General features: G+C 38.1%; 1 protein-coding gene across 3 annotated transcripts in view; it reads right to left on the bottom strand.

The window, feature by feature from the left end:
- Positions 1-22,270, bottom strand: part of ZCCHC4 (zinc finger CCHC-type containing 4) — a 51,535-nt gene that overhangs the window by 10,682 nt on the left and 18,583 nt on the right. For 2 of the 3 annotated variants that reach the window (XR_010409325.1, XM_054508980.2), the window contains exons 6-13: positions 15,745-15,817; positions 11,409-11,559; positions 10,103-10,203; positions 5,506-5,565; positions 2,832-2,953; positions 2,521-2,596; positions 909-960; positions 247-391 (exon numbers count right to left, since the gene is read on the bottom strand). Coding sequence is in view for 2 of the 3 variants with exons in the window: in XM_054508980.2 (XP_054364955.1) it covers positions 247-391; positions 909-960; positions 2,521-2,596; positions 2,832-2,953; positions 5,506-5,565; positions 10,103-10,203; positions 11,409-11,559; positions 15,745-15,817 (780 nt within the window). In the remaining variant the exon portion in view is untranslated. The remainder of the gene's footprint in view (positions 1-246; positions 392-908; positions 961-2,520; positions 2,597-2,831; positions 2,954-5,505; positions 5,566-10,102; positions 10,204-11,408; positions 11,560-15,744; positions 15,818-22,270) is intronic. The other variant, XM_045881375.3, reaches the window with a different exon arrangement.

The raw sequence follows: 22,270 nt of genomic DNA, 5'->3' as shown, positions 1-22,270 counted from the left end.
AGATAAAAAGTTAATCAGTTTCTACCTTATACTTTGGTGATTTTCATGTCTTACCTGTAAAATGTTAGCTCTTTCACTCATCTTTGTGCCCTCCCACCCCACCATCTATGCAAACAGTAAGTAACAGTAAAAACAGCAAATAATTCAGCACTTCTGAATCCTCTATTGTATACTCTTGTGGAGGACTGCTTTACACAAATCACACAAGGAAAATTTTTTTCTAGGCAATAAACGAATTCAACTTACTTGTTCGCTTTCTTAGATGTAGCGATCTTAGGACAAGTACTGCGTTTGTGGTCTAATTCACCACAAATAAAGCAGCCATCTTTAGGGCCCCCGCAAGAATGATTTGGAAGAGCACAGTGACTACAAATGCTACAGTGGATCCAGGCTATAAAATAAAAATTAAGTTTTAGAAGAAGTTCATTTAATATAATTTTTCATTTGATCAACCTTTATGACAGGGAAGCATGAATAGTGTTTACTTCAAATACTGTGACTGGTCTGCATAGCTGGTTATAATTTGGCTAAAGCACCAAGGTTAAGAGGTTGGAATCCCACATAAAGCAACTAACTTCTTTCTGATACATGGCAACCAATGCAGCCCTTCCTCAATGAGCCATGAGCAGAGAGCCCCACTGACACAATGGGGTCTGGCTGAGTGACACAAAGCCCTAATAAAATGAGCCAAACCAAATGCCACAGTGGAACAGGTTACAAAGTCATGTCTCCCTATGAAAGAGAGAGTGTGTATTTTGGCAACTGCCAAAATTATAAAGCAAGTAAATCAATGCAGGTCTTTATATTAATTTTTTTTCTCTTATAAACACAAATAAAAATCCCATTTAGCTGAAGAAAAACTCTGAAATGTTTTCATAGGATCTCAAACACGGAGTCTAAATACTTACAAGGTTTTACACACTTTTTGCAGAGAAAGCAATGGTTCCATTTCCTGCCATCCTACAACAATAATTTTTAAATTATATTTAATGTATCATTAAAAATCAAGTTCTACAATTAAAAATTAAAATGTCCTTTAAAAATCTGTGTAAATTATTCATTCCTTATTTCTCACTTTCGTGGGCTTCACAATTAAATACTTTGATTTTAATCTATGCATTTCTCCACTCAATTCAAATGCCTCCTTGATGGGCCCCAATTTCCTTAACTGGAAAACTAGGGGATTTATCTACATGATCTTGAAAGTCCACTCCAGTTCAAGCAACCCAATCGGCACAAAGAAGGACTCAATTTCAAGAGAATTAATGATTCATAACTTTTATGTGTCTATGCAGCATAATCCTTAATGAAATTCATATTTGAGAAATTTATATAATTTTAAAAGATACAGATTATAGGGTACTGTTTGGGTAATGTTAAATCTGTGAAACAAAACTACCTAGAAAAGTATATAAGACACTTACATGTCCAGTTTAATGAGTCTTATAAAGTACACATTGATGAATCCCAACAGGTCAAGAGTACACTGTCAGCCCCCTAGACACTCCTTCGGGTAGCCCTTCCCAATCCAGCATTCCTCTTCCCCACCGAGTAACACCTACTCTGGTTTCTGTGATGGTCACTTCCTTGCTTTTGTTTTTTTACCACTTATGTGGTAAATAATAAAGTTTTGTTTTCCTCATTTTGAGCTTTATAAAAATGACCTGGGCATAATTTTTTTTAAATAAAGAACACAGATAATATCTAAACTGATTGAAAATACATGTAATCAGATGTGCTACCACAGTTAAAAACAAGTATAACCAATAACAAAATTGTAAAGTTATGCAAAATGTATCTTATGATAGTTATAAAAATACAGGCTTTCCTTTGGACAATCATTTGTGCGTATTAGCCAAACTAAACTTCACCTGTTCTTTCTGACTGGATTTAGTTAAAATAAATAGGCCACCTTACGGGTCATCCCACCTTCTTAAAACAATAAGTAGGAGGTGTGTCCCTGTCCTTCCTGACCTGTAAAAACTGGAGAGTACTTATCTACTAGGGCTTTGTGCAGAGTGACTCAGTTAATCCATGTACAGCCCTTAGGGAAGGTCCTGGCACATAAAAAGTGCACAGTATATGTTCTTTATTATTTCATCAGAATGGGGACGGTATCTCATAGTTCAGTTCCTTATTTGAAACATCTTAATTTTACCCTCAACAAAGGTTAGCACTCACCTCATGCCTTATTTGAAATATTCCTGATTTTAGCAGTCATACAGTCATACAGTACCTCACATAAAAGTGAATTTAGGGGCACCTCGGTGGGTTAGTCGGTTAAGCATCTGCCTTCAGCTCAGGTCATGATCCCCGGGTCCTGGGACTGAGCCCCGCTTCGGGCTCCCTGCTTAGCGGGGAGTCTGCTTCTCCCTCTGCCCCTCCCCCCAGCTTGTGCGCGTGCTCTCTCTCAAATAAAAAAATCTCTTAAAAAAATAACATTAAGCAAATGTAATGAAACAAGTAAGCTAAAATAAAATGAATATATATGAATAAAAATCCATTCTGTAGAAACTATACCTTGGAGGTACAAGAATTACAGTGCTCACAGTGTTGATTCTCTAGGGAAACATATCGTTGACAAAGAGGGCAAAATCTAAGGAGGAAAGAAAGACTTAAATCAGCTGCATATTTTCAAGAAGATTCACAGAGCAGATAAATGGCACTTGTTATAAAAATGGAGTGTAATCCAAATTCAATTCAAAATTACAGACCAAATTTAAAGGTAGCAGAAGAACTACATGAGTCAATATTAAAAGCATTTTCATGTTGGATATATGGAACTTTATTCTCAGTGATTCGTATATCTCAAGGCCCCACTAGGATCTTACCTGTACCCTTCTTCGCTAGGAAGGATTATTTTGTTGGGTGGAATATTGGTGAAAATACGCACAGGAGACTGTTTTCGACCTGTCTTCCCATGTTTATAAAGTGCATGATTATCATAATCTACCTAGAAAGTTTAAAAAATTGAAAAAGAAAATTTACTTAAAGGAGTCAACATCTATGAAGATTCTTTAACCAATAAAGAACAAGCTGATGCTAATAGAGGAATTAAACCAAAGTATTTAAGAAGAAATTCTTAAAAGCAAGAGTTTACTTATTAATCAACAGAGAGGCCTCTATGGCGGTGAAATTTCATTATAGAAAATGTAAACTTTGTTATAAATTCATATTGCCTGGTCTTAAGAGAACAACTGTAATCTTTTATCCAAAACAACAGACTTTGCAAGAAGGCCTATTATGGAATTACAAGTTTGGCTTTTGGCGCTAAAGAATTCCACCCTTGAAGATGTGTGATGCCTCAGTGGGGGCTTTTCATTTTTGTGTGTGAGATGGGCTACTTGTCAGTTCGCAGGTCACCGAGTCTCAGTACAGCCTTACTCTGACGCCCCCCACCATTTACAGGCCGAGCATAGCGTTGGGGACCAGAGAGGCTCTGCCACTCACCTGTTGCGCCGTGAGACAAATTTACATAATTCTCACCTGGAAACAGAGGTTACTGAGCCCTGCCCCAGAGATCTGGGAAGGTTACATGAGACAATGTGTGTACAACGCCCAGTTCGGGGCCTGGCATATTGTAGAGACAGAAAGATGCGGACGAAGAGAGAGATTCAGCAACAGTTGTGACTATTTCGGATATTAACCTCTCCTCAAGACCCCTACCTCAGCTTTCAGCCTTGGCAGATCATCCTGAAAGGAAGCTGGAGCTAACAGGCTCAATGTCTATTAGCTTCTTGCTCTTGTCTCCTTCTCCAACCTCTCTGCTATCCACACACGTTCTCACTTTGGTTTTAAGCCTGCTCTGAATCCACCTGGTCACTAAGTCCATCCTTCTTTAGATCACTAATTCTCCAAGTGCGGGGACTGGATCAGCAACACCAGCATCGCCCCTGAGAGCTTGTTAGAAAAGCACATTATCGCCCCACCAAAGGACCTCATAAAACAGAAGTTCTCGGGGGTCAGGCCCCACAATCTGTATTCTTAACAAGCCCTCCTGGCACACTAAAGTTTGAGAACCATTGTTCTAGATTATTCACAAGAATATGGTGAGTTTTTTATTAAGTCAGTAAAGGCAGAACCCAACTTTCAAATACATTATAATGAACTATTTAGATTCTAAATAAGAATACACTTAAGAATTTTTCAAAAGAACTGGCTTGCAAGCTAGCTCTAATAAGCAAACCACAAAAATGTAAGGACTTACTGACAATGGAAAGAGAGGGCTTTAATGAGAAATTCCTAAGCTCTCCGAACGACCCTGCCCACGGCTACCACTTTAACAGGTGAACGAGTTCAGCAAGACTGATCAATAAGCTTTAGCAGTGGGGGGAAAAGTAAGTGCCATACAAGGAGACCCAGCTAGACAAGGGACAGTGTGGGTAAACCAAACCAAACCAAACCTGGGGGTCTGGTTAACTGTCAGCATGGTGAGTCCACAGTCTGGCTAACTGTACTAAAGCTGTCACGGGCTCACGGCCGCCCTGTACGGAAGTGTAATACCATAACAAGCCAAGGATGAGGTCAGATCATATGTGAAGCCCTGCATTCAGTCACTGCATTTGAAGGGAGACCCTGATAAAACCAGTTCGTTTCTACCGAAAGTAATGGGAAGAGGATTTGTCATTTAACATTTTGGGGGTGTTTATTCAGAAAAGCGCAAACTAGGAGGATCTGATAGCTATTTTATAACTGAAGTGGTGTCGGTGGAATCAAAATGAGACTTAGCCTTTATTGCTTTGGAGAACAGAAGTAGGACCAATGGTTAGAAGTTAATAGGGAGCATATTTTATCTCAATATGAGAAAATTTTCTAACGATTAGAGCTATTAAATAAATTGAGTTGCCTTGTAAGGCTGCAGGACTTTGCTCGCTGAAAGCATTCAAGTGAGGCCGGGTGACGGCTTGTCATGAATTTAGCAGAGAGGATTATTACAGTGGGAAGTTAGCCTATGGTACACCCCTCATGGTTCTTTCCAACTTTAAAATTCTCTGAATATATGTCACCTGTTAGAGGCTAAGATACAAAAGCAGATTTTACTTCAAAATCACCTTAAAATAGTACCATTAAGTAGTTTTTTCAAAATGATTTAAATTCGTAATTTTTCCCTAATGCACTCCTCTATGTATTTTATAAATATATGACACTTTATTAAATTCAACAAAGATATTTTGAACATTTGTGTCATAAGAAAAAAAAAATTCTTCCCAAGAAAACCTTTCAAAGATCTTCAAATGTTGGAAAAGAGGGCCTTAGAAAGATTTCTAGTAAATGGAATATTCCATGCAACACAATAGATAGCAGATGGAAGAGAAGGAAAGAAAGAACAATCTCTTTATGGTTACCCAAGGAGTCGGAGAACGTATGTGTCAGGAAGGTGGTTGATTGCTTGATTTTGCATAACCTAATTGAGATTATTATTATTTTTAAATGCGGGTTTGTTGTGCTAATTAACTATAAACATATGGTATGTAAAACGCATGCTGCTAGGATAAATTAATGTACCTCTAACATACATCCATATTTCATAGCTTCATCCACACAAATAAACGTCCTATGGAAGCGCTGTAAAGCAAACACAATTTTGCAAATTGCGTATCACCAGTGGTAGAGCTGATACACCATTTTCCCATCATTATCTCTGACATTTCACTCACAATGATGAGAGGAATTTTCAAATAGAAAATTTCTCCCAGGGAACTGATTAATGTGATGAAGTACTGTATAGAAATGAGGGAAAGCAAAGAATCTCTGCAATTCTTAACTTTTAATTTTATCTATACGCAAATTTCTTCTGTGACATGAGACTGAAACCAGTTATATGGAAACCAAGATGTTCAAGTCAACAGACATTTATTTTGCACCTACTATGTTCTAGGCATCTGGTCGGGAAACAAAGATGAAGTAAGACAGAGTATTTGTATTTTCCTAACTCCCTCGGGATTGTGTTCTATTTAATTTCAATGCATCAAAAGATTGCCATCAGCCAACTTCCACAAGTGCAAAAAGGTCTTTTAGTCATATTGCCCATATCCCTCTTACCTCTTATTTAAAATTATATCTATATGTATGTATATTATATATATATTATGACCCTTGTCACTCCAAACCCATTAAATGTTTGTGTTTATTACACATCAAGTTTTAAGAATTTCAGCTGTCATCTTGTAACTTGCAATCACTTGTCAGAAATTCCTGTCAAAATATCTTCACTCCTGAACATGAAACTAACCTCAAAAAAAGTCTTCTACACAGGATGATTTTTTAAGGGACAGCTTTAAAAAAAAAAAAAGCTTTACTTTTAACAATCCAGACAAATGCCCCAGATGAAGTAGGAACAAGACATCATAGCATGTTCCTGGTGGAAGGAAAGTGAGATCTAGTTCAGATATGGTAAATACAGGACCTGAATTCCACCACGCCCAAACCCGGCCCATGGCAGACATCACTAATCAATCATACACTACCCCCTCCGCCACTGAGCCTGGTATTCTCCACAAATTCTCCAGAAAGTCACTACCAATTTTCAGGCTTAGCACTAAAGCACTAAAAGTGAAACTTATCTGCCATCTCTTTCCTGATCCAATCATTTTATTTTATACGTAAGGAAACAGAGGCCAAGAAAGATAAACTGACTTCTCCCTCTTAAGATTAAAGAGCCTCTAAAAGGCAGTGTGCTAGGACTCACACTTTTGATTCTGGGTCAAAATTTCTTTTCCTTATCACATCCTTCCTTTCTAATCTGCCCTTAATAAAACTCTTGCTTTTCTAGGTCTTTGATGACTGTTTTATTCTGTACTCATCAAGTGCTTTATCACTGAACAGTCTACATAATTTATATTTTATGGAGATCTGCGGCATTTCTGCCTCCCTATTACCTGAAAAGTATCTCAAAAAAAAAAGATTTAGTGATTTGGGGTTTTTTGTTTTTTTACTGCATTGTGGTTTGGGGGCTCATAATCACCTTAGGCAATGTGAGAAAGAAGGTCTAATCGAGGTGTATAGCAAAAGACCTGTGAAGGAGGACAAGAGACTTTCAAATTTTTCATTTGATGAAGGCAGCTAATATACAAGAAAAGAAATTACTACAAAATAAGGTTAAAATAACAAGAAAAGGAAAAAAGAAAAAGTTTCAGAAAGAATAATAATAATAATAAATCCAGAGAAACTTTCAGGAAAGAAAGAAATTAAGAAAAGCACGAAAGACCGATCATCAAGGTGAGGTACAACAAATAAGACTTATGAACACAATAGAAGATATGGTAAAATCAGTTTCTCCAACTGAGCATGCAATGGGCAAGTAGTGTTCTTATCTTTAGTAGGAATCAGGAAAAACGAAGATTTGTTTTGTTTCACAGATTTTATTCTAGTTTTTCCTTTCAAAGTTTGGCTTTCTCTTTACTAAAAAGACTGCTTTTCACCTTGTCTGATACCCTGTCTGATAAGGCCTAGTTAGAAACTTTCTTCACCAATACACTGAATTGTATAATTATTTTTAATAAGCTTGGACCTTGGAACTATTTCTCAAAACTGAGACTGCAGTATTTCCACAAGTTCCTTTCTAGTAACACAGACTGTCGAAACAAGCCATGGCTGGTTTCTCCACTTGAACCTCTCTCGTCCACTCTACTCTGGATCTGCCTTCTTTGGCCTCCTTGCCATTTCAAACTCTTGCCCGCAGTGAAAATGCATTTCTAAATGTGCATGGAACAGTTTTCTGAGGGACCCTATGTTTCATATACTGTACAAAAAAAAAGAAAGCCCCAAAAAAGAGTTTTACCCGTACCCGGGGACTATCTGAATGATCTCAACAGTGCTGAGAGCAATAACCTTTGGTCTACATTTGCTGTGTGTTCGGGACAAGGCTAAGCCTTTTCGTGTATTGTCTCATATAACTCCTAAAACCTTATGAGGCAGGTATATTATTACTCTGCTCATTTAACAGGTCACATGAGCTGCAGGGAGTTAGATAAAATGTGTAGGCCTAACTAGTAAGTGGCAGAACCAGGATTAAAACCCAGTTCCTTTCCAACTCTGGAGTTCATGCTATTTTTCACTCAACATGTGTAAAGCACCTACTCTGTGCCAGACATTGTTCTAGATGATTATTCACTGTCGAAGGCAGCAGGCGCTCCTGCCAACTGAAAATAGTTTATTTAGTTAACGTCTTTAGGATATGTCTGCTATCTCTGCACTGCAAATGTCAATACTAGAAGTACCCCTCGGACAAGAAACAGAAAACTATGTGCTCTAAAAAGGAAAGTAAACCAGATTTGGGAAGAATTATGATGTGGACTTTACCTAATGCAGAGCTCAAGAAGTTAAGGTTAAAATGGCTTGTGCTATAAACTTTGGAAAGGAACTGTTATGTGGTTCAGTAGCCATAAAATGTCCATTAAATTTGATAACATAATTTTTGGAATTCTATTTCAGTTTTGGAAATTCATTTTAAGGAAGTTATGTAAAATCTGGAAAACTTATGTGAATAAGAGATGTTTATGGCAGTGTTACTTATAGTACCTTAAAGGCAGAAGCAACCTGTGTGTCTAAGAAAAACAATGCTAATAACTGATAATATAACCTGCTAATGAAATAATGTGAAGTGATTAAAAGCAGGTGCCTGGGAGGCTCAGTCGGTTAAGCATCTGCCTTCGGCTCAGGTCATGATCTCGGGGTCCTGAGATCGAACTTCCCACTGGGCCCCCTGCTCAGTGGGAAGCCTGCTTCTCCCTATCCCTCTGCCTGCCCCTCCCCCTGCTTTTGCCCTCTCTCTGTCAAATGAATAAATAAAATCTTAAAAAAAAAAATAAAGTGATTAAAAGCATAAAGACTATGGAGCTACATGCCTGGGTGGCTCAGATGGTTAAGCGTCTGCCTTCGGCTCAGGTCATGATCCCAGGGTCCTGGGATCGAGTCCCGCATCGGGCTCCCTGCTAGGCGGGGAGCCTGCTTCTCCCTCTGCCTCTGCCTCTCTCTCTCTCTCTGACTCTCATGAATAAATAAATAAAAAACATTAAAAAAAAAAAGTTATATCTGGGAAAAAGAAGAAAAAAATAGAATAATATTTAAAAAAAATAAAATAAAAATGTACACTTACGTACATGAGACACAGTGAAGAAAGCAAAATTCGGATTCATCTGCTATGATTACAAACCTGTAAAACGTGTCAAATTATGATATTTGCTACTTGGGGTGAATGGCAGGTAGGGGTCTGTCCTCTCATTTTTTTGATAACATTGTTTCTTTCAGAATTTCTAGATAATTTTCCTAACAGTAAATGCCTTCAAGATTAGAAAGATGAGATCCAAGTGCTAGCTTGGAACAGGTAGTGAGGACATGTTCATTTTCAGTTCCGGGGCTGAAAAGCCTTCATCAAGGTAGTCCATTGCTCAGAAAGCTCAAACAGAAAAATGTCATTACAAAAGAGGAAGCAATGGCCACTTGGCGACCCCACGGTGCTGGTGACAGGGGTTAACTTCAGAACCCAAGGAAATGAACAGAGAAGGAAGTGGACACTAAAGCAGCAGGAGTTGAGGGCAGAGGCGGGAGGGAGGGCCGGTCAGCTCCACCCTGGCATCAGCACACTCGCCCCCACACGCAGGCCTCAGCCTCTCTGCTCCTCTGCCACCTGCCAACCTGGACACACCTCCCTTCAGAGCTGCCAGCATCCTCTGAGTGGTACAGTAAAGTGTACTTGACATTCCACTGACCAGAAAAAGCAACTCACTTCTCTACAATCTCTGAACAGACAAAACTGTTCATAACAATGACTCTGGGGTCAGTTAGGTCAGTGGGTCTAAAACCTAGCCGCGCTGCAGGGTCACCTGGGAAGCTTGGTAAAATGTGCTTTCTTGGAGCTCTACCCTCTAATTTTGATTTAGTAGGTGTATTTTGGTACCTAAGAATCTATATTTTTTAATAAACACCCCTAAGAATTACATTTAGGAACCTCTGGACTAAGCAATGCATGGTACAATTTTAGTGTTTAATACAGCTTATCATAGTTTCATTTCCTAAAATCGATGGACAGTCTGATCAGAGTATTTATTTAAGTGGAATATCCATTCATCAACTGTGCCAGAAAAGAAAATATTTACTATACCTGGTAATCCAGCATGCAGAAGCTTGGAAAAAACTGATGAATTCGGGATTCAAAAAAATAAGGGAAAATCCAGAATATGGGTAGTTCTTTGTGACTGCTATCTAATGGACCACAAAAAAGGAAAAGAAAATAAGAAATTGGTATTTTAAAAAAATAAAAGAGCTGTAACTGAAATACTTCTAATATTGGGAGAAATTGCAATTGTTCAATACACTTAAATCATACAAAAGAAGAGAACGTTTACCAGAATGCCATTTACAACTTGACCTTTCCCAAAAGTCAATGGAAACATTCTTTTACACCTAAACGCAGGTATAAAGGGTATATAAAAGTAACCCTTACACACATAATCACTATATTCTAGGTAAAGGCAAAGATATCACTAATTAATAAACAACCCCATTTTATAGACAGGGCAACCGAAGCCATAAGATTTAAGTAATTTGTTCTTCATTGCTTCCTCAGTAACACTGACTGTATCCATTCTGATCAGTGGACTTAAGAACTGAAAATAAGTGGAATACTTAACACTGAGTCATGTTTCGGATTTCTTTTGCATACTGTCTCCAAAGCACACTATTTATGTAGCACAATTAAAGGAGAAGCTCGATCACAAATTCCTGACACTCTTAACAGTTCGTCAACTTGCAAGCTGGAAACTAAAAAATGATTGTACCAACTAATTAAACAATTAATTAAATAAAATATTTTGAAGGCCTAAGCCACTTTAAGCTGAATAATAACCCCCAGCCACTAACCCACCTCTACTGTGTGGGTGTCTATCTGTCACTGATAACCACGGTAAGGCTGGTGCATATCCGATCTTCCTACCTAAATCTTGGCACAGTTTAGAGCTCTGAGCCAGAGGCTGGGCACCCTCTTAGAGCTGTGGGCAAGACTTTAGGAACATGGAATGTAAGATCCATGAGGGCAGGAATATGTGTCTGTCTGGTTCAATACTCTATTTCCAGCACCTAAACAGTACCTGGTACACAGGGGCCACTCAGTAAATAGTTATTGAATAAATGACAACAGTTTACTGCTATTCTTCATAATGTCCCCTTATGCTCACCTACAAGTCATTTTGAGAACATGTGATTAGGATAATACAAAGTGTATCATGATAATGAAGTCTGCCACATTCTCAAATAAGCCTATTAAAAAAAACACACACACACAAAAAAACACAAGAACCCAAGACATGTATATTTTATCAGAGCTCCAATTCACTGAGCTCTGCTAATATTTGACAGGAAGTAGATACACAGATACATGTTTATTCTGCAGTAAGTAATAAATTACACACCTTGGCTTTGACCTTCTTTCCACATAGCAATTAACTTCTTGAATGTAACAGCCAGAGGTTCAACCAAGCCACCAAAAGGAGGATCTGTCACCATAATGACTCCCTCACCTTTATCTTCCTTTAAAAATGTTCTGCATACTTCAAGGGCAGCCTGGAACAAATAAAAATTCATTTCTAAATGAGGACTACAGGGAGACACTCCATCCTATTCAGAGAATGCATTAGGCTCGCTCCCACTGTTTGTACTGAAACTTCACCCGTCCTGCCACCCCAGAGTCCCTCAGTGACGTCCTGAAGCCTCTCCCATTCAGCCCCCAAGAGATTTTATCTTTTGGGTTCCTTGATAAGTGGGTTTTTAAAATTGCAAATTCAAGCACCATCACTATCAGAGGACTACACATTTCAAATGGTTCAATTAAAAAACTAAATTTAGTAACCTGAGAGAGAAAAACTCATTACCCATGAAGACTATCTAAAATGCTGAATTCAATCCCACAAACAGAAGCGGGGACTGAGCTAGACACTGGAGACACAAAGACAAATAAGACCTATTTTTTCCCTGTCTGATTTGTCCACCACCACGAGTTCACACATTATCAGTCACCGCACACACATTGCTGAGCAGCAGGTACTGGACAGACGTGTTCGGACACGCACGGTAAGTAAATGAATGAGAGTCCACAAATAACAAAGCTCAGCCAGGCCATAAAACCAGGCTATTAACACATTTTCCCAACAGACCAAGTGGAGTGTTTTTAGTCATTGTAAAATTAACATTACGCACTGTCTATTATTTTCTGCTTCGGGAGAAGACATAATAAGAGATATACCTATTATACTAACTCCAGTCTACTGGCTCTGTAGTCCTTTCCAAGCACTCACCTATAAAAGCAAATCAGCACAGTATACAAAATAGTCTAAGACTTTAAAGTTTAATGGCATTTTAAACTTTAATAAACCCATATGTACTTTATAATAAAATATATATTGCTCTACTACTAAATCAATTTAGAAGACTCAGCTGATGACAGGAAAAACGACAACATCCTAATCCGCTTTCCCGAGGAGAGTCTTTATTAACTTCCTACTGGAAGTCCTAGAGCGAGGGATGGTGTGTCAGGAAGGTTAATCATTTTTCAAGTGCTGCCTGGCACTTCCTTAACCTGCCTACATGAACAAGGACTTAAAATACAGATGATGTTACTGAAAAACCTTCCAGTTCCTTAGACTTAAAGGTAGGAAAAGAAAATAAACAAGGAAATGAAACCTCCACTCTTAGCCAAATTAAAAAACCATAGAGTACATCTGTTTCCGGGTAAGAATCAATGGGGTGACGTCCAGTCGTGACCCGCTGAGGGTCCTAATGTTGACCACCTATGGAAACCAGACGCTTGCTTATGCTACCCGTGTTGACAGTGCCTTACCTCTTCCCTCCATCTCAATCATCACTAGAAAAGTCCTTGGTACTTTATTATTTTTTTTAAAGATTTATTTACTGATTTGTTTGGGGGGGAGAGAGAGAGAGAGTGTGTGGGTGTGCACACGAGCGGGGGGAGGGGCAGAAGGGGAAGGAGAGAGAGAGAGAGAGAGGAGCAGACTCCCCACTGAGCAGGGAGCCCAAGGCGGGGCTCGATCCCAGGACCCCAGGACCATGATCTGAGCCAAAGGCGGACGCTTAACCTATTGAGCCACCCCAGGCACCCCAAAAGTGCTTGGTACTTTAAATAACCATCCCCTGTACATACTTCAACCTCCCTGACCATTAAGGCATATGACATTTTCTATTACCTGAAAGACTATATGATTTTCTATGAGAAAATCCTGCACAGGGAACTCCCGCTTTTTAATCCAGTGCGCTGTGAAGTGCTTATGGGCCTCAACAGAAGCTTATATACCCCAAAGCACCCTGTACACCTTCATAGGCGCCTCGTAGATGCTTCAATACTCAGGGATTGGTAAGTAGATGGTAAGCCTCCACTGAAAACCCTGACTCAGGAAGTAGGCAGAAAAAGGGCAGAGAGTAAAATCATCCAAGACAACAGTTTTCTGTAGATCAATCCCTACAGTCTCAGTGCTATGTAGAGGCCGCTCCTAAAATATAGAGAAAGGAAGGCCTGAGCTAGATGATTGTTTTCTTCCGGGAAAAATAAAGTGGAGCCCAGTCTTGGCAGCTTATTCCAACCATTATCTTAGAAACTTATAAGGTAATTCCATAAGCTTTCAATAAAAGTTAAAAAGAATTTTCTAGAAAAAGGCTAATTACATGCTACATTCTTAAAATATAAACAACGGTTAGCCAACTGTTAGGTATTCAAACATCATTTCACTCTTATCTCACCATTACTGTTCAAGACAGAAAGCAAAGTCATGGTATGAAAAACAAATAAGCACATAAACAAAGCCGACGCACGACTGCAGCATCCAGCAGTAATACAGACGTAGTTATTTTACCTACTCTGACGCCGGCCCTGACTGCACCTGTCCCCTGACCACACCCTGGAGCTTGAGGCCCCAGAGTTTCAAGAAGCCATACCGAATACCTCTACATCAATATTCCACCTGCCCCACAAACCCAACATTTCCAATTTTCAATTCCAACCTTTCCTACCCTGTTTTGAAGAATGAAATACAAAGCCAGGCTGGACCACTAAGTCATCTTTGACTTCTCCCCCAGTACACTTACCACCAAGTCTTCCAGTTTCCATCTGTGAAATGCCTACTGAACCCACCTCTCTCATTTCCTCATCACCACTGGCCTAGCTGAGAAGTCCACCATCGTCTGTTGTCAAGTGAGTTTGCAATTCCTCTCTCCTTCACATTCATCTAATCAGTTCTTAAATCCTAGAAATTATCGACCACATAAGCCCTTCGGAAAACTAACTATGTCTAATTCTAAACTGCTATTTATTTCAATACTTGGTTTACATGGCTATCACAGCTAAAAAATATGTATTTCAATGCTGACTGAGTCTCATGGAAGGAGTGCATCATTGGCTAGACTGAACCAGGAGACTCATTTTCCAATCCCAACCAACAATTTAAAATTTGTTTTCATTTCCTAAATACGTAGTTTTTTAGTTTTGCTTGGTTTTTGTTCTATCATTAATTAACACCTTAAAACACAATATATACTTATACATGGTTTACAATTTTTGAAAAAATTGATATACGTGCATATATGGATATGTGCTTCAGGTAGTCTTGATCATTTCAAACAGTTGCGGCCAACTTCCTGTCAGGTGTGATTACTTGGTTGGGTATAGTTTTTACTTTGTAATACAACTGGCAAAGAGCTCAAACTAGAAATATCAGCTCTGCTATGTTGTTTATTTATAGTGACATTAATAACACCGTATTATTGAAAGAAGCTACGCCCTGCTACCCATGGACGGCCTCCCTCATTATCACCATCCCCCACCAGAGTGGTGCATTTGCTGCAACTAATGAACCTACATTGACACATCATTATCACCCAGAGTTAACAGATTAGGGGTCACTCTTGACCCTGTCTAATTTTTAAGAATTAGTTTAATAAAACTATAAATCCCTTTAACTGGTACATGACATTTACCAGGGAGGCAGACTGATACCAAACAACTATCCACAGAATTTTTTTTTTTTAATATTTTATTTATTTATTTGAGAGAGAGAGAATGAGAGACAGAGAGCACGAGAGGGAAGAGGGTCAGAGGGAGGAGCAGACCCCCCACTGAGCAGGGAGCCCGATGCGGGACTCGATCCCAGGACTCCAGGATCATGACCTGAGCCGAAGGCAGTCGCTTAACCAACTGAGCCACCCAGGCGCCCAATCCACAGAATTTTTTAATTATAGTATCATATAGCTACAGAGGAGAGCCTGACCTTGTCTGGGGGTCAGGGGAGGCTAGAGAAAGTGACTTGGAACAGAGCTTTGAAGGACAAGGTAAAGTTAACAAAGACTAGAAGGCAGAGGGAACAGCATGGGCAAAAGCCCACTTGGCAGAAAAGACAAAAGCCAGTCCCAGATGAAAGCCATACATCCAGAACACAAACAAACCCCAGAGCGGGAACAAGAAGACAGACTGGAGGGTGGCAGGGGTCAGATCAGGCAGAGCCCTGGGGGCCTTGGTAAGAAAGTGGGTCTGTATCCAAAGAGCAGTGAAAAATCACAAAAGAAGAACAGCACAATTCACTTCTAGATGCTCGATACACACTCAGTAGATGAAGAAAAAAAAAATGCCAATCAATAAATGGTGGAACAGCCATGATATGATCTTGAGGGACTCTAAGAAAATAAGAGAGGGTACTCTGGAATTTGTTCTTCCACAATAAGAAGGATAACGGTCGTAATTCTTACCTTTCCATCAAAGAAGTGATGGTTAAACATGTTATAATGGCAAAAGCTATCTTCCATATAAAACTGTGAATACCTGTAAAATAATTTATTACTGTAGTTATTTGTCCAGTTATGGCTATATAGTAAGTAAATACAAACTAAATTTTAAAACTATGAAATCACACCTTTAATAAAAGCAATTTCATCATTCCTTAGTGTTCTGGAATATAAAGAATACTTCTCCAAAATCTCAGGGAGTCAGTCACAATGAATGAATATCAAACTTAAATTATGTTCCCAAGTTAATAAGCTAGTGACAAAACTACAGAAGACTCATATATAAAGTTCACATGTTCCTTCAGACCACAAAATAATACAGAAACAATGAGATCACTGATAGATTGTTATACAATTTAAGTTTGAGATGGGTTGGCAATTAAAATACATTTCATACTTAATAATTTTAAGAAAAACACTGAATCAACATTTCTGCTCAACAGCTGTTAATTATTTTCTTCTGTGGTTAACAAAAAAAATATTTAATACAAAGCATTTCTTGTCTATTGCAGATTAGCTCAATAAAATATGCTTCTCAATATATAAGAAAAATAAGTACGTGCCTTTCATATTTACTGAATTAGTGCCAGGAAAGAGAGAGATTTATTTACTGATTGAACCATTTTATTCTTCTAAGATACTACTTTACAATGCAATCAGTAATGAATGAGAGTACCAGCTTTGGGCATTAACATTTTATAAATTTTTGCTAATTTACTAAAAACTCATAGCACATTATGATTTAAATTTACTTTTATTTGATTTCTTATAAGACTGAGCTTTCTTTACACCTTAATTGTCTGTCTCTACGTTTTCCCCATTTTTACATATATGGGTCTTGGTAGTTCTGGCTGAATACTGAGCTTTTTGTATAATGTTTGTTATCACAATAGGATTCTGAACTTCCAAAATTTTGCTATAAACAATTCACATATGAACCACACCATCCTTCTACAGAATTCATAACCTAGTGAAAAAAATCAGGGACACATGCTTTTTACACAACTTATTTAACCAAATCGTGAGAGCAGCACTTTGCTTCTACTTCTACTCCTCCCTTACTGTCCATAACTGACCACCCATGGTGACTATTTCATCTAACAGGCAGCCCTGCTTTATCCTCTTCATATTACACTATGATTAAAAGTACAGGCTCTAGGGGCGCCTGGGTGGCTCAGTCGTTAAGCGTCTGCCTTCAGCTCAGGTCATGATCCCGGGGTCCTAGGATCGAGCCCCGCCACTGGGCTCCCTGCTCCGCGGGAGGCCTGCTTCCCCCTCTCCCACTGCCCCTGCTTGTGTTCCTGCTTTCGCTGTGTCTCTCTCTGTCAAATAAATAAATAAATAAATCTTAAAAAAAAAAAAAAAAAAGTACAGGCTCTACAGTCAGATGGTCTGGTTCCAAACACTGGGTCTTAGGGCGCCTGGGTGGCTCAGCTGGTTAGGCATTCAACTCCTGATTTTGGCTCAGGTCATGATCTTGGGGTCATAGGACTGAGCCCCCACAAAAGGATCTGCGCTCAGCTTGTCCCTCTCCCTCCCTTCCTGCCCCTCCCTGTGTTCACTCACACACTCTCAAATAAATAAAATCTTAAAAAAAAAAAAAAAAGCCTGGGTGTTTCACTTAGTACTTATGTAACCTTAGTGAGTTACTTAACCTATTGAGCCTCAGTTTCTTCATCTACAAAATGGAAGAAATAATAGTGTCTACTCCAAAGGACTTGGTAAATATAAGTGAGATAATATATGTAAAGTGCTTAATACAAAGCAGCTGCATACCATATACTAAAATGTTAGGCATCGCTATTTTAATAAATATCAGCTATAAAGATTTATGTCTTAATGCCCCTCATATTAGGGAATCATGTTTATGTCCAACCAAAATTTCTCCTCCTATAATCTAAACCCCTTTCATCTTGTGCTGTAGAGACAGAAGAACAGCTGTTCATTCTAAGTACAATGTCCCTTAATATCATTTGAGATACTGTTAGTACATCTGCTGATTTCATAAAACATAAATTTACACTGAAGAAATAAACAAAAGGTTTAGATAACTGAAAACACATTTAAACTATAGACTGTAACCTGATGAACATTCCAAAACCTGTGGGAAAATGTCAATTAGCGTTAGTAAACAAATGTCTTCCTAATTAACTCAATTCCAAGTAACTGATGATATAGATATATCAGTTATCTATAGGTGTATCTCAGTAGTAGTAATGCCGTGGATCAACTATCATTTGATGATCTTCTTCTTTCTTGTATTGCTTTGTAAGTGTGAGCAAAGGAAAATACAATCCCTTTTAAAATATATTTCTACCCCCTCTCCACTTTTTTGTATTGCTTCTCAAAGACACAATAGTCTGTTTTTTAAAAATTAAAAAAGAAATTTTATTTACATAAAATTCAGCACAGCACACTTGTCTAAAACATTCTGGGCAGCAGTAGGCAGAGTCAGAGAGAGAAAAAAGCCAAGATTTCAGCTTTGAGTTTCCATCAGATACAAACAAGGGAGCATAATTTTTCATATTTTAAATTACGAAAAATCACTGAACATTACCCTCTTAAAATGAAATTGGCCTCAAAGAATTATTCTCTCTATTGAATAAGGCAAACAAAACCAATCAGAAATGCATGCACTTGAAAACTGCAAAAGGACATTCATTTAATTTGGCCATTCATTCTCTTTAAATGAGAGTCAGTTACCAAGTGTGAAACATGCTCTATACACAGGAAATGTAATCAAGAGCTGAATAAAATTAGTCCATGAAATGAACCTAAGAAATTCATTTTTTTGATATAACTTTATTTGGATGATAGTTTGCCAAATAGAGTTTCACATCTTTCATGCTAAAATTAGAGCATATAAAAATCCATCTTAGCAAATGTTAACTTCATATTTTAGACCCCCCGAAGAGGATATTTATAGCATATGTAACACTGGAGTTGAGGTAGTTTTCTGAAGCCTTGGACAGACCTTTTGTAGGGCAACAATAAACCAAAGTCAAAGTGCCAAAACTTAACTACTCGCTGTCACTCTATATCACATAGGAATTTGTTCCTGATTTAATTGTGGTCCTTCTGAGAAATCTGAACCAACTCCACACCCCATAATATTGTGTGTACGGGGAACAGACTCAGTTGATTCTGGCCACTAACATGTTTCAATAAATGGGCTCACTCTCTCGCTCTCTCTCTTTTTTTTTAATTTATTGGAGGGGGGGCAGTGGGAGAGGGAGAGAGAATCCCAAGCAGGCTCCACACCCAGCACAGAGCCCAATGCTGGGGGTTCAGTCTCACAACCCTGAGATTATGACCTGAACCAAAATCAAGAGGCGGACGCTTAACCGACTGAGCCACTCAGGTGCCCCAACGAGCTCTCTCTTAATACCCAATGTCGACCTTTTACAGAACTGACTCAGCATAAAAGAAGCTAAGCTAACTAATACAACCCCTTCAGTTTTTGTTTCCACACATACACAGAAGTTTATTGATATGAAAAGAAAAAAATATCAGTATATTCAATAAGTTACAAAATAACTTTATCCACATCCCCTACTCTGTGCAGGAGATTTCAATATACAGGCCCAAGAAAGGTAAAACTACAAGACATATAGCTTACATTAAGAGTTAAGGGTCCATGTAAATCTTTCAAATTAAAAGTAATTCAGCTATGATGAAAAGAGTTCTGGTGAATGGTTGTACCCAACAATGTGAAGGCATTTAATTTACTTAACACTACTGAACTGTACACTTGAATAACTAACATGGTAAATTTTAACCTATATGTATTTTACCACAATTTTTTTAAAGAAGTAAATCAGTACACTAACAATGAACAATACAAAATGAAATTTAAAAAACAATTTAATGTATAATAGCAACAAAAAGAATAAAATATTTAGGAATAAGTTAAAAGAAGACAAGCAAGACTTGTACACTGAAAACTACAAAATATTGTTTAAAGAAATTAAAAACGACCTAAATAAATGGAAGGACCTCTTATGTTCAAGAACTGGAAGACTTAATATTTAAAACTATTCCCCAAACTGATAAAAAAAAAATGCAGCGAAATCCCTATAAAAATTCCAGCTGGCTTTTTTGTAGAACTTGACAAGCTAATCCTAAAATTCATATGGAAATTCAAGGAACCCACAACAGCCAAAACAATCTTGAAAACGAATACAGCTGGAAGACTCACACCTGTAATCAAGACAGTGTGGAACTGGCATAAGGATAAACATAGATCAAATGAAAAGAATTGTGAGTCTAAAAATAAATGCATACATTTGTGGCCATTTGGTTTTCAGTAAGGTACCAAGACAATTCAATGAGAGAAGAATAATCATTTCAACAAATGGTGCTGAGGTAACTGGATAGTCACATGCAAAAGAATGAAGGTCTTGGACCCCTCCCTCACACCATATATAAAAAAAATAACTCAAAACAGAACAAAGACCTAAATGTAAGAGCTAAAATCATAAAACTGTTCAAAGAAAGCACTGTGCAAATACTCATGACCTTGAATTTGGCAAGATATGACACCTAAAACATAAGTAACCAAAGAAAAAGGAGGAAAACTGGACATAATCAAGTGAAAAGACAGCCCACAGAAAGGGAGAAAATATTTATAAATCATATATCTATTAAGGGTCTAGTATCCAGAATATATTTATTCTTTCAATTTAATAACAACAACAAAAAAGACAAGTAACCAATTAAAAAATGGGCAAAGGATTGAATAGATGCTTCTCCAAAAAGATAAACAAATGGCCTGTAAACACATGAAAAGATGCTCAGCATCATGAGCCATCAATAAAATGCAAAACAAAATCACAATGAGATACCACATTAGAAAGACAGACAATAGAGGCACCTGGGTGGTTCAGCTGGTTAAGCGCTTGACTTTTGATTTCAGCTCAGGTCATGATCTCAGGATCATGACATCAGGGTTGTGAGATCAAGCCCTGCATTGGGCTCCGTGCTGGGCATGGTGCCTACTTAAGATTCTCTCCCTCCATCTCCCTCTGCCCCTCCCCCTGCCTGTGTGCACTCATGCTCTCTCTCAAAAAATTAAATAAATAATTTAAAAATACAGACAGACAATAACAAGAGCTGACAAGAATGTCGAGAAATTGGAACACCCATATATTGCTGGTGGAAATGTGAAATAGTAGTCACCTTAAAAAACAATTTATCAGTTCCTCAAGAAGTTAAATGTACAGTTACCACGTGATCCAGCAATTCCAGTCCTAAGATAAATACCTGTTATGGGCTGAATTGTAACCCTTCAACATTAATCTATTGAACCCCTAGCCCCCAGTATCTCAGACCATGAACCTATTTGGAGACAGAGCTTTTAAAAAAATGATTAAAATGAAATGAGGTTATTAGGGGAGACTGTGATGCAAGATGACTGGTGTCCTTATGAAAGAGGAAATTTGGACCCACAAAGAGAAACTGGGGCTGTACACACACAGAGGAAAGACCATGTGAGAACACAAGAAAAAGGCCAACTGCAACCAAAGGAGAGAGGCCTTAGAAGTCACCAAACCTACTGACACCCTAATCTTGACCTTCCAACCACCATAACTAAGACAATGAATTATTGTCGTTTAAGTCACCCAATCTATGGCTCTTTTGTTACTGCAGCCCTAACAAATTAACACAATACCCAAAAGATAATAAAACCTACATTCACACAAAACTTGCACACAAATGTTCACAGCTGCATTATTCAAAGTAGCCAAACATGGAAGCAACACAAATGTCCATAACCTGATGAATGGATAAACACAATTTGGTATATCCTTATAATGGAGTATTATTCAGCCATAAAAAGGTATAACATCATGAACCCTGAAAATACTATGCTAAATGAAAGAAGCTAGATACTAAAGGCCACATATTGTATGAGTCCATTTTTATGAAATATCCAGAATAAGCAAATCTATAGACAGAAAATAGATTAGTGGTGGCCAAGGGCTGGGAGAGGGTTTCAGAAAAGAGGAGAGGTCAGTAATTGGGACCACTTTGATGGAGACACCTCCATCAAAGATGATGGAAATGTTTTGGAATTACGTAGTGGTGATGGTTGTACAACTCTGAATAATACTAAAAACCTCTTTTTTCTATGTGAAATACATATGTCTCAATTTAAAAGACAAAAATATGCCTGATACATAGTGGGGGGAAAAAGACTATCTGATTCTTACTCTTTAAAATGTTTATATGCATAAAAAAGGTCTAAAAGGCCAAAATCCACAATGTTTTTGGTGACAGAATTAACGATCATGTCTCTTTAAAAAGCTTAAAAAAAAAAAAGTAAACCAGAGATCCTTGAAATCTGAACAAGATGGATCACTGATTTTTTTCTGGGTTGTGTATAAACCAGTCCACCACAACTAGCTTAGAAAAAGCTTGATTTGAATGAAATCAGAATACAAATTGTATGGTAACTTCAAAGAACCATACTATTAGGTAACACTGTACC

The sequence above is a fragment of the Mirounga angustirostris genome, unplaced genomic scaffold (assembly GCF_029215605.1).
Source record: "Mirounga angustirostris isolate CCGP_5_RB_7025 unplaced genomic scaffold, mMirAng1.0.hap1 SCAF_2, whole genome shotgun sequence".
In the NCBI taxonomy this organism is placed as follows: Eukaryota; Metazoa; Chordata; class Mammalia; order Carnivora; family Phocidae; genus Mirounga; species Mirounga angustirostris.
Note: the sequence above shows the minus strand (reverse complement) of the source record. Positions and strands in the feature narration are given on the sequence as shown.